Source organism: Rhincodon typus, chromosome 10 (assembly GCF_021869965.1).
Source record: "Rhincodon typus isolate 14 chromosome 10, sRhiTyp1.1, whole genome shotgun sequence".
Taxonomy (NCBI): domain Eukaryota; kingdom Metazoa; phylum Chordata; class Chondrichthyes; order Orectolobiformes; family Rhincodontidae; genus Rhincodon; species Rhincodon typus.
Genome location: NC_063341.1, coordinates 81,098,663 through 81,111,502, shown reverse-complemented (window position 1 = coordinate 81,111,502; position 12,840 = coordinate 81,098,663). Strand labels below are relative to the sequence as shown.

Below are 12,840 nucleotides of genomic sequence, written 5' to 3'. Positions count from 1 at the left end.
TCGAGGGCCGAAGGGCCTGTACTGCGCTGTAATGTTCTATGTTCTATGTTCTATATGAGGAAATGGCTGACCAATACCTGCAAAGATGTTCTGGAGCTGAGATGACTAACCTCCAACTACCACAGACACATTCCAAATGCCAGGTATGACCTTAAACAGTGCAGTTTTTCCCAATTTCCATTGATTCCAGTTTTGCTCAGGCTCCTTGATACCACACTCAAGTAAAATGCGGACTTGATGTTGAGGGCTATCACACTCACCTGACCTCTGTAATTTAGCACTTTTTTCCATGTTTGAACCAAGGCTGTAATGAGGTCAGGAGCTGAATGGTCTTGCCAAAACACAAACTGGGTCTCAGTGAACATGTTATTGCTGAGCCGATGCTAGCACTGTTTTTTTGAAATTCATTCATAGGGTGAGGGCTTCGCTAGCTAGGCAGCATTTATTTCCTATCGCTAATTGCCCAGATGGCAGTTAAAAGTCAACCACATTGCTGTGGGTCTGGAGTCACATGAAGGCCAGACCAGGTATGGATGGCAGTTTCCTTCCCTAAAGAACATTAGTGAACCAGATGGGTTTTTCCCGACAATTGACAATGGATTCACGGTCATCATTAGATTCTTAATCCCAGATATTTATTGAATTCAAATTCCACTATCTGTCATGGCAGGATTCAAATCCAGGTCCACAGGACATTATCTGGGTCTCTGGATTAACAGTCCAGCAATAATACCACTAGGCCATCGCCTCCAAGGTTGACAACACCTTAAATCAATTACTAATGATCAAGAGAAGAGTGATGGGGCTTTAATTGGCCAGATTGGGTTTGTCCTGCTTTTTGTGTACAGGACATACCTGGGCAAGTCTCCATATTGTCGGGTAGACGCCAGTGTTGTAGCTGTAATGGAATAGCTTGGCTGGGGTTCACCACATTCTGGAGCACAAGTCTTCAGTACCATTCTCAGAATGTTTGCACGGTCCATAGCCTTTGCATTATCAGTGCATCCAAACGTTTCTTGATATCACGTGGCTGAAGACTAGTATCTGTGATGCTGGAGACCACTGGAGGAGGCTGAACTGGAGCATCCACTTGGCACTTCTGGCTGAAGATTGCTGTGAATGCTTCAGACTTGACTTTTGCACTGATGTGTTGGGTTCTTCCATCATTGAGGATGGGGACATTTGTGGAGCCTCCTCCTCTGATGAGTTGTCTAATTGTCTACCACCATGCATGACTGAATATAAGAGGACTGCAGAGCTTAGATCTGATCTGTTGATTGTGGGATCAATTATCTCTGTTTATCATTTACTGTTTGTACTGTTTGGCATGCTAGAAGTCCCATTTGGTAGCTTCACCAGACTGACAGCTCATTGTCAGGTATGCCTGATGTTGCTCCTTTGAACCAGGGTTGATCTCCTGGCTTGATGGTAATGGTAGAGTGGGTGACATGCTGGCCATGAGGTTGCAGATTGCATTGAAGTGCAATTCTGCTTCTGTGGACGGCCCACAATCTCATGGATGCCTATTCTTGAGTTGCTAAATCTGACCAAATTCTATCCAATCTAGCACAGTGATAGTGCCACATGACATGACGTATGGTATTCTCAAAACTGCAGGTTGTGCTTGTGTTGGAAAGGGTCCGAAGGAAGTATACAAGAATGATCCGAGAGATGAAGGAATTATCATATGAAGAGCAGTTAAGGACTCTGTGCCTGTCCTCAGTGGAGTTTGAAAGGATTGGGGGGATCTAATTAAAACTTACAGAATACTGAGGAGCCTGGATAGAGTGGACAGGGAGAAGATGTTTCCACTAAGAGGAGAGATTCAGGGCTGAGGACACAGCCTTAGAGTGAAGAGATGTTTCTTTACAACTGAGAAGAGTTGGAATTTCTTCATCTTTGGAACTTATTGATGCAGAGGGCTGTGTAAGGCCAAGATATTGAATTTATTTAAGACAGAGATAGACAGGTTCTTGATCTGGAGGGGGACCAAGGATTATGGCGAGAAGGCAGGAGAATTGGGTTGAGAAACATATCAGCCATGATCAAATGGCAGAGCAGACAACAGCAGAGAAAAATGTCCTTTGCCCATCATGTCTGCGTCAATAAAAAACAACCACCTTTTACTATTTGAATGGTACTAGTGTCCTCCATCACGAAAACTGAAACAAAATATTGATTTAGTGATTCTGCCATTTCTGTGTTTCTAATCTCACAAGGGAGGTGATGGCCTAGTGGTATTATCACTGGACTGTTAATCCAGAGACCCAGATAATGCTCTGGGGACCTGGGTTTGAATCCTGCAATGGCAGATGGTGGAATCTGAAATTGATAAAATATCTGGAATGAAGAATCTAATGATGACTGTGAATCCATTGTCAATTGTCCAAAAAACCCATCTGGTTCGCTAATGTCCTTTAGGGAAGAAAATCTGTCACCCTCACGTGGTCTGGCTTACATGTGACTCCAGACCCACAGCAATGTGGTTAACTCTTAACTTCCCTCTGGGCAATTAGGGATGTGCAATAAATGCTGCCTGGTCAGTGATGCCCTCATCCCGTGAATGAATAAAGGAACTATTAACTCCCAAGTCTCATCCTCCAAGGGACCACCATTCACTTTAATTACTCTCTTCCCTTTTATATACTGATGGAAGCTTTTGCGCTAGTTTTCTTTCATAATTTACCTTTGCTCCTTATGACTTTTTCATAACCTTTTGTTGATCCTTAAAAGTTTCCCAATCTTCCAGCCTGCTACTCACCTTTGCAATATGTTAAACCTTAGTTTTTGTCCTTATGTTATCTTTAACTTCCTTGTTTAGCTTCTTTATTTTATCCCCTCCCTAAAATCTTTCATCCTCTCTGGAATATAGTTTAGATAGGAGTAACTGAGTATTTCCCCTAAACATCGGCCACAATAATGCGGCACATTTTGTGCTGAGTGTTTGGCAAGGCCCTCCAGACTGATCCAAGCATTCAGAATCTCATCATCAGAAGGTTTCTTGTCTGCTTCACAATGACCTTAGTTGAAGAATGGACAGCATTGCATCTACATTCGATCTCTGCCATGAGACTGCATCACTGAGTAATCAGCAATGAGAGTGTAACCTTTGTTTTCCAGTAAGCATTCCAATAAAGCATCCATCCAGAGAAACAAAGCAGGAACATGTGAGCTCTCAAAGATGTAATTGTGGCATCTCCCAGTAGACATCCATGATGTGGTCTTGATGATCACAGATGACTTGTAAATTGATGGCGTGTAATCATTTTCTGTGCTATGATAGGTTGCCCACAATGCAATGTGTGTACAAACTACAGCACTTAGACATGTTGCCAGAGCCTTCTGACGGACTGCAACACTGACCTCATCTTAAAGAAATACAAAAAGTGGTGTGATCACAAATTATATCGGTAAGAGCCTTGATATATTTGTAGGTTGCGGATTCTGAAATCCCACACAGATCCCCACTAGGTGTCTGGAAACATCCAGCTGCATAAAAGTTTAGCACAACTGTCAGCTTGATGGCCAGAAGGATAGATGACCATGCACTTCTTCAGGTCACAGGCATAAGACCATAAGACATAGGCATAGAAGTAGGTCACTTAGTCCATCTGATCTGCTGTTCAATGATATCCGATGATAACCCTCCAATCCAATTTCCTGCCTTTTCCACATAATCCATGATTCCTTTACTCATTAAAAACCTGCTATGTCAATCATGAATATATTTTATGTCTCAGCCACAACAGCAATCTATGGTGAAGAATTCCACAGATACACAACCTTCTGAGAGAAGAAATTCCTCTGCATTTCTGTTTTAAGTGTACATCGCATTCCGAGATTATGTCCTCCGGTTCTAGACTCTCCCACACTCTCTCTGCATCTACCCTGTCAAATCCTCTAAGAATCTTGCATGTTTTGATAAGGTCACCTTTCATTTTTCTATGTTCCAATGTGTACAGGCCTAATCTACTCAATCTCATTCATAAAACACTCTCTCCTAACCTGGTATCAGCCAAGTGAATCATTTTTTGGACTGCCTCTGTTGCCAGTGTATCTTTCCTTACATAAGTGGCTGAAAATTGTTCACAATATTCTAGTCGTGGTCTAACTAGTGTCTTGTACAGTTTGAACGAAACCTTCCTACTTTTATATTTCATCCCTTTTGAAATAAATCCCAAAATTCCATTTGCCTTCTGATTACCCACCGAATTTGGATGTTAGCTTTTTGTGATTCATGCACAAAGATTCACAAATCCCTCTGTTCTGAAGCTTTTTGCTGTCTTCCTTAAATAATATTTAGCTCCTCTATTCTTTCTGCCAAAATGCAAAATCTCACGTTTTGCACATTATATTCCATCTGCTAGGATTTTGACCATTCACTTAACCCGTCTCAATGCTGAGTATATTCTTCGTGTCATCTTCAACACTTGGCTTTCCGCCTATTTTTATGTCACCTGCAAACTTGTCTAATGTACATCCACCTTCCTCATCTATATCATCAATATATATTAGAACATTGAACAGATGTTCCACATGTCTTGTCATCCAAGGTTCCTTCACCTTACCATCCCTTCCTTGCCTCAGTGGGACAAAACTATCCAGTACTTGTAGCAACTGCTCCCTAAACAACCTCCACATTTTTGTCGTGCATTTTCCTGAGAACATCTGATCCCAATTAATGCTCCGCGGTTCTTGCCTAATAACATTGTAATTCCCCTCCCCCAATTAAATATACCGTCTGCTCCTATCCCTCTCCATGACTATAGTAAAGGTCAGAGAGTTGTGATCACTGTCACCGAAAAGCTCTCCCACTGAGAGATTTGACACCTGGCCTGGTTCGTTGCCAAGTTCCAAATCCAGTATGGTCTCCCCTCTAGTCGGCCTATCTACATATTGAGTCAGAAATCCTTCCTGGACACACCTGACAAAATTTGCTCCATCAAAACTATTTGCACTTAGGAGGTTCCAGTCTATATTAGGGAAGTTGAAGTCACCCATGACAACAACCCTATTACTTCTGCACCTTTCCAAAATCTGCCTCCCAATCTGTTCCTCAGTGTCTCTGATGCGATAGGGGGATCTATAGAAAACTCCCAATAAACAGACTTCTCCGTTCCTGTTTCTGACTTCCACACACAATGACTCAGTAGATAAACCCTCCTCGACAACCTCCCTTTCTGCAGCTGTGATACCATTCCTGATTAGCAATGCCACTCCCCTCCCCTCTTTTTCCTCCATCCCTATTTCTTTTGAAACATCTAAACCCCGGAACATCCAACAACCATTCCCGCCTGTGTGATACCCAAGTTTCTGTTATGGCCAAAACATCGTAGCTCCAAGTACTGAACGATGCTCTGAGTTCATCACCCTTATTCCTGACACTTCTTGCGTTAAAACAGACATACTTCAGCCCGTCACACTGACTGCAACTTTGCCCTATCAACTGTCTATCCTTCCTCACAGACTCTCTGCATGCTGTATCTGCCTGCACACCAGTGACCCCGTCTTCTGATCCATTGCTCCGGTTCCCACCCACCCTGCCAAACTAGTTTAAACCATACCGAAGAGTTCCAGCAAACCTCCCACCCCAGGATATTGGTGCCCCTCCAGTTCAGGTGCAACCCGTCCTTCTTGTACAGGTCCGACCTTCCCCAGAAGGTATCCCAATGATCCACAAACCTGAAGCCCTCCCTCCTACACCAGCTCTGTAGCTACGTGTTCAGCTGCACTTGCTCTCTATTCCTAGCCTCACTAGCCCGTGGCACCGGTAGTAATCCTGAGATTACTACTCTGCTTGTCCTGCCTTTTAGTTTCCAACCTAACTCCCTATATTCACTTTTCAGGTCCTCATCCCTTTTCCTAGTTATGTCATTCAAACTGATGTGTACCACAACTTCTGGCTGCTCTCCCTCCCCCTTAAGAATCTTGAAGACGTGATCCGAGACATCCCTGACCCTAGCACCCGGGAGACAACATAGCATCCGGGAGTCTCATTCGCGACCACAGAATCTCCTGTCTGTTCCCCTAACTATTGAATCGCCTATCACTATCGCTCTCCTATTCTCCCCCTTCCCTTCCGAGCCACAGAGCATGGCTCAGTGCCAGAGATCTGGCCACTATGGCTTTTCCCTGGTAGGTCATGCCCCCCCAACTGTATCCAAAGTGGTATACTTATTATTGAGGGGAACAGCCACAGGTGATCCCTGCACTGTCTGCCTCTTCCCTTTCCCTCTCCTGACAGTCACCCAGCTACCTTTGTCCTGTAACTTGGGTGTGACTACTTCCCTGTAACTCCTCTCTATCACCCTCTCAGCCTCCCAAATGATCCGGAGTTCATCCAGCGCCAGCTCCAGCACGCGGTCTGTGTGGAGCTGGAATTGGGCGCACTTCTCGCAAGTGAAGTCAGCAGGGACACTAGTGGTGACCCTCGCCTCCCATATCCTAGAAGAGGAGCATGCAACTGCCCTAGCTTCCATCCCCTCTCCTCTAGATTGCCAAAAGAGATAAAGAGAAAGAAAAAAAAGTAGCTCATCTTACTGGCCTTCCACACACTTTTTTTTGGTTAGAGGAGGAGGATAGTGGGAGACACTACACATGTAGTGTTTCAGGTTTAGCCACTGCCCAAATATAATAGCAGTCCCCATGTCTGCGTTTGCTCCTGCTCACCCTTCGCACCGCCTATTCACGAGGCAAGTTTTTTATGTGGAAACCTTACCTTCTTGGCTCCCCCCGGCTCCCATTCTCACTACTCCCGCCACGGAAATTAGAGGCCGCTGTCTCCCTAGGCAAGTTTTTATACAGAAACCTTATTTTCCCGGCTGCCCCCTAGCTCTCACGACTCCCACCGATGAATTAGAGAAGTATTATAAATAATTGTGGCCCCAGCTCTGATCTCTGTGGCACACCACTAGTTATAGGTTGCCAGTGTGAAAATGATCCCACCCTTTTCTCAACTCTGTCTTCCATTCAGTTCAGATGACGAGTGACTGGACTTGAAATGTTAATTTTGCTCTCTTCGCACAGATGTTGCCAGTCCTGCTGAGCTTCTCCAGAAATTTCTTTATTTGGCTCTTACCTTATTAAGTAGCTTAATGTATGGTACCTTATCAAATGCCTTCTGAAAATACAAATATTTTACATCCACTGCTTCCTTTTCAGGTATCCTGCTTGTCACCCCCTCAAAGAATTTTTACAAATTTATCAGACATGACTGCCCCTTCATGAAGCCATGCTGACTCTGCTTGATCATATTCTGCATTTCTAAATGCTCTTTTATTACATCCTTTATAATAGATGCTAACAGTTTCCCAATAACAAACATTAAGCTGTTATAAGGAAAACATGAGGTTCTAATTATGATCCAGGCATGAATGTAGGAGCATAGGAATTAGGAAAAGGAGGAGGCAATTCAGCCCTTTGAACCCGCTGTGCCGTTTAACATGATTATGGCTGATCTTATCCTGGTCTCAACTCTACTTTCCTGTCTGCTCCCTATAGCCCTTTATCCTGCTTTTCATCAGAAACGTATCAATTTCTTTCTTGGATCTGTTGGTTGATTCTGTCTCCTCTGCACTCTGTGGCAGAGAGTTTCACAAATTCACAACCCTCTGAGAGAAGTAGTTTCTCATTTCAGTTTTGAACCTACTCCTCTCACTCTATATCTATGTCCTCTTGTTCCAGACAGTCCCACAAGGAGGAACAACTGTTCAATGCCCACCTTATCATTTCATATATTTCAATCAGATCCCCCAATATTCATTTGCACTCCATATATGGTCTCACCAACGCCTTACATAATTGTAAAAACACTTTACTTTCATAATCCAGTCCTTTACAATAAATGCAAGGTTTCCATTTGCCTTTCTTATTACATGCTACACCTGCATTCCCACTTTCTGTGATTCATGCATGAAGACACCCAGATCCCTCTGCACTGAAGCACTTTGAATCTGCTTCCCATTTAAAGAATAATTTGCTCTTTTATTTTTCCAGACAAAGTGGACAACCTCGCACTTATCCACATTAAACTCCATCTGCCAGATTCTGGGCCATCCTCCTAGTCTATAAATATTCATCTGTAAACTCTTTATTTCCTCATTACTGCCTGCTTTCTCACTATTTTAATATCATCTTCAAACTTTGCTATGTTACACTTTGTCTTTGCTTTCAGATCATTTATATAGATTGTAAATAGTTGAGGTCTGAGAACTGAGTCCTGTGGTACCCCACTAGTTACAGTTCATCATCTAGACAACAACCTATTTATCCTGAATCCCTTTTTTTTAATCAGTCAGCCAATCCTCTATCCAAACCAATATTCTACTTTTAACCCTCTGGGATCTAACCTTCTGGATCAGACTTTTATGCGGCAACTTGTCAAATCTGGAAGTCCAAATGTACCAAATCCACAGATCCCTGTTATCTACCTTGTTGGATACATCCTCAAAGAACTCCAGGAAGTTTGACAAGCATTATTTGCCCTTCATGAAACCGCGTTGATGCTGGTGAATTGAGCTTTGTTTTTCCAAGTGTTCAGTTATCGCCTCCATTATGATTGGCTCCAGCAACTTCTCCCTACAGAGGTCAAACTAACCAGTCTATAGCTTCCCACTCTGCATACCTCCTTTTTGAATAAGGGTGTCACATTTGTATGTTTCCAGTCCACTGGTACCTTTCCAGAATCCGGGAATTATGGAAAATCATATCTAATACATCTACTATCACTGCTTAAAACACTAAGATGCAGGCCATCAGGCCCTGGGGATTTATCTGCCTTTAATCCCATCAGTTTCCTTAATGACCTCCCTAGTTATAGCAATTTCACCAAGTCTCTCTGTAGTAATTGCAGTTTTTGGGAAGAAATTATCGTCTTCCATAGTGAAAACAAAGATAAGGTATTGGTTTAGTGCCTCTGCCATTTCTGAATTTCCCATTATTACCTCAGCATTTTCGTCCTCTAAAGAGCCAACATTTTCTTTCACTTCCTTCTTATATACTTACAGAAGCTTTTGGTATCAGTGCTTATGCTTTCTGCTAGTTTCCCTTCATTGTTCATCTTAGGTCTTTTAATTTCAACTTAGTAACCCTTTACTGATGTTTAAACCTGTCCTAATCCTCCAGAGTGCCACTACCATTTGCAGTATGATATGCTCTAGTTTTTGCTTTTATGTTATCCTTGACTTCTGCATTGAGCCATGGATGATTTTTCATCTTTTTACAATTCCTCTTCCTCTCAGGAATATACTTTAATTGATAGGTATTTAGTTTCTCCCTAAGCATTTGCCACTGTTCTTCAACTCTACTGCCCTTTAATATTTTTGCCAAGTTCACCTGGGCCAACTCCTTCCTCAGCTCCGTATAATTACCTTTGCCTAATGTTAAAATGCTTGTGTGCAACTCTGTCTTCACTGTTTCAATCTGAATGTAAGAGGTTTGCTCTGTAAGTTTGCAGATGACATGTAAATTGGTGATAAGGTAAATATTGAGGAAGAATGCCTCAGAGTACAGGGTGATATAGATGGGTTGGGCAAATGGAATTTATTCTTGAAAAGTGTGAGACAATGTATTTTGAGAGGACAAACAAGGGAAGGGAATACATGATGAATAGAATAGAAAAGAATAGAAATTTATTGTCACTTTAGTTCAGAAAATGAGATGGATGTTGGCGTGCATGTCCATAGATTTTACCCTATTTTCCCAACTGATTTGCTAGTGCCCACTTTATTCAGGGGCTGAAAAGATTACATCCCGAGTTTTGAATTTTGCAAGCACTGGTTGTTTGGGTACAACCTGACATTGTGTTTACGCCAGAAAGACAAGCAGACTGTATTGAACAGCATGTTCCTCAGTGCTCGCAATGAGCAAGGTACTAATGGTATACAACCAGCCCACACTCGCAAACTACAGAACACAGTAAGCTATGATTTTGCAATAGTGCGGCTATGGATGATTCTGAAGACTAATTTAGGTTTGACATGGAGGTGCCGGTGTTGGACTGGGGTGAACAAAGTCAGAAATTACACGACACCAGGTTATAACTTGTTGGACTATAACCTGGTGTCATGTGATATCTAATTTAGGATTGTCATTTAGGCTTGTTGTAGAGTGCACTTGCATGCACTGGAATCAATTTTAACACAGAGTTCCCTACACTTTGCAAACAGGAAGAACATGTACAGCCACCACATCTGTTTCAACTGAACAAAACAGATGGCAGCCATTCTCTGGTCCATCCCTAAAGGCATTGCCTTAAACAATCAGAATCAACCTACCTGGTTTAAATTTAAACATAACCTGGGAGTTAATAGCCAGTCATCATATAATTGGTGCATTCGACATGGCAATGTTTCTATTGATCAGATCTCACTTGTCACCATCAGCACTCTCTTTCATTAAGTATAAAATCTTGTTCCCCCTCACATTTGTATCCTTGAGCATGCCCTGATGAGTACAAGATAAAGCTTTGACAAAATGCGTCTTTTTTCACCATGCTCAAGTTCTGTACAATCAAACAATTACTGTAATATTGTAGGATGCATCTGATACATGGTAAAAAAATAGATGACCTGGATTGCATTTGAATTCCAGGACCTTGAATGACCTACTTGAGGACTCTCTCAAATTCTTGTCGTTCCTTAGTTGCCTGCACAGCCCGGAAATGTTGCTTGTGCCGAATTTGATCTGAGCGAGACTTCTTCAGCATTGCTGTCACCTCTGCTTTCTTGCGCTCGTCCTCTAGTTCCTTCCTGCGCCATTCCCGTTCTGCAGCTTCCTGACTTCTTTTTGCTCGCAGTGCATCCTACAAAAGAGAGAATAAAGGGAAACATTGGCTGAGAAATTCTCTTAGTCCAGTATTTGTTCACGTACTGGTGTCTCACAGTTGTCTCTCAGGGGATACCAGTACACAGACTGGTGTCTAAAACCTCTCTGTCTCTCTCAGACATTTGCATACTGACTGTCTCTAAAGACCATATCATTGAATGTTTTCAAGAAAGAGTTAGATACAGTTCTTGGGACTATAGGGATCAAAAGGTATGGCGCAAAAATGAGTACAGGTTTCTGAGTAGGGTGACCAGCCATGATCGTATTGAATGGCGGAACAGGCTCAAAGGACTGTATAGCATATTCCTGGTCCTATTCTCTATGTTTCTACATAGAACATAGAACAGAGAACAGTACAGCACAGTACAGGCCCTTCGGCTCACGATGTTGTGCCAACCTATTATCCTACTAAGATCAAACTACCCTGCATATCCTACATTATACTAACATCCATGTGCCTATCCAAGAGTCGCTTAAAAGTCTCTAAAGTATCTGACTCCACTACCACTGCCGGCAGCGCATTCCACACGTCCACCTCTCTCTGTATAAAGAACCTACCTCTGACATCTCCCCTATACCTTCCTGCAATCACCCTAAAATTATGCCCACTTGTAATAGTCACGTCCGCCCCGGGAAAATATCTCTGACTATCCACTCTATCTATGCCCCTCATCATCTTGTAAACCTCTATCAAGTCACCTCTCATCCTTCTTTGCTCCAATGAAAAAACCCTAGCTCCCTCAACATTTCATCATAAGACCTGCCCTCCAGTCCAGGCAGCAGCCTGGTAAATCTCCTCTGCACGCTCTCTAAAGCATCCACATCCTTCCTGTAATGAGGCTACCATAACTGAACACAATATTCCAAGTGTGGTCTAACCGGGGTTTTATAGGGCTGCAGCATAACTCGTGGCTCTTAAACTCAATTCCCCTGCCAATGAAAGCTAACACACCATATGCCTTCTTTACAACCCTATCAACTTGGGTAGCAACTTTGACGAATCTATAGACGTGGACCCCAAGATCCCTTTGTTCCTCTACACTGCCAAAAATCCTCCCATTAACCCTGTATTCTGCATTCAAATTCAACCTTCCAAAATGGATCACTTCACACTTTTCTGGGTTGAATTCCATCTGCTACTTCTTTGCCCAGATCTGCATCCTGTCAATGTCCCGTTGCAACCTACAACAGCCCTCCACGCCATCCACAACTCCACCAACTTCTGTGTCATCGGCAAACTTACTAACCCACCCTTCCACTTCCTCATCCAAGTCATTTATAAAGATCACAAAGAGCAGGGGTCCCAGAACAGATCTCTGTGGAACACCACTGGTTACCGAGCTGCAAGCTGAATGAGCCTACCATCGACGACCACACTCTGTCTTCTATTGGACAGCCAGTTTTGTATGTAGACAGCCAAACTTCCTTGAATCCCATGCCTCCTTAATTTCTGAATGAGCCTACCATGGGGATCCTTATCAAATTCATTGTTAAAATCCATCTACACCTCATCCACTGCTCTGCCTCCAACAATGTGTTTTGTCACATCCTCAAAGAATTCAATCAGGCTTGTGAGGCATGACCTGCCCCTCACAAAGCCATGCTGACTATTTCTAATCAAACTGTACTTTTCCAAATAATCATGAATACTATCCCTCAGAATCCTCAGCAATAATGTGCCCACCACAGAAGAAAGACTGACCAGTCTGCAATTCTGAATCCTAAAGCAAAGTATTCATTAAGGACCTCCCCTACCTCTTCCGATTCTGTGCAAAAGTTCCCTCCACTACCCTTGATTGGCCCTACCCTCACTCTGGCCATCCTCTTGTTCCTCACATAAGCATAGAAGCCTTGGGGTTTTCATTCATCCTACCCGCCAAGGTTTTTTCATATCCCGTTCTAGCTCTCCTAAGTCCATTCTTCAGTTCCTTCCTGGCTACCTTGTAACCCTCTAGAGCCCACTCCGATCCTTGCTTCCTCAACCTTAAGTAAGCTTCCTTCTTCCTCTTGATGAGA

The 12,840-nt window shown here is 43.0% G+C and overlaps 1 protein-coding gene across 2 annotated transcripts in view; it reads right to left on the bottom strand.

The window, feature by feature from the left end:
• Window positions 1-12,840, bottom strand: part of LOC109931236 (cilia- and flagella-associated protein 45) — a 93,462-nt gene that overhangs the window by 27,505 nt on the left and 53,117 nt on the right. For both annotated transcript variants that reach the window (XM_048602127.1, XM_048602126.1), the window contains exon 9: window positions 10,608-10,801. In XM_048602127.1, the coding sequence (XP_048458084.1) occupies window positions 10,608-10,801 (194 nt within the window). The remainder of the gene's footprint in view (window positions 1-10,607; window positions 10,802-12,840) is intronic.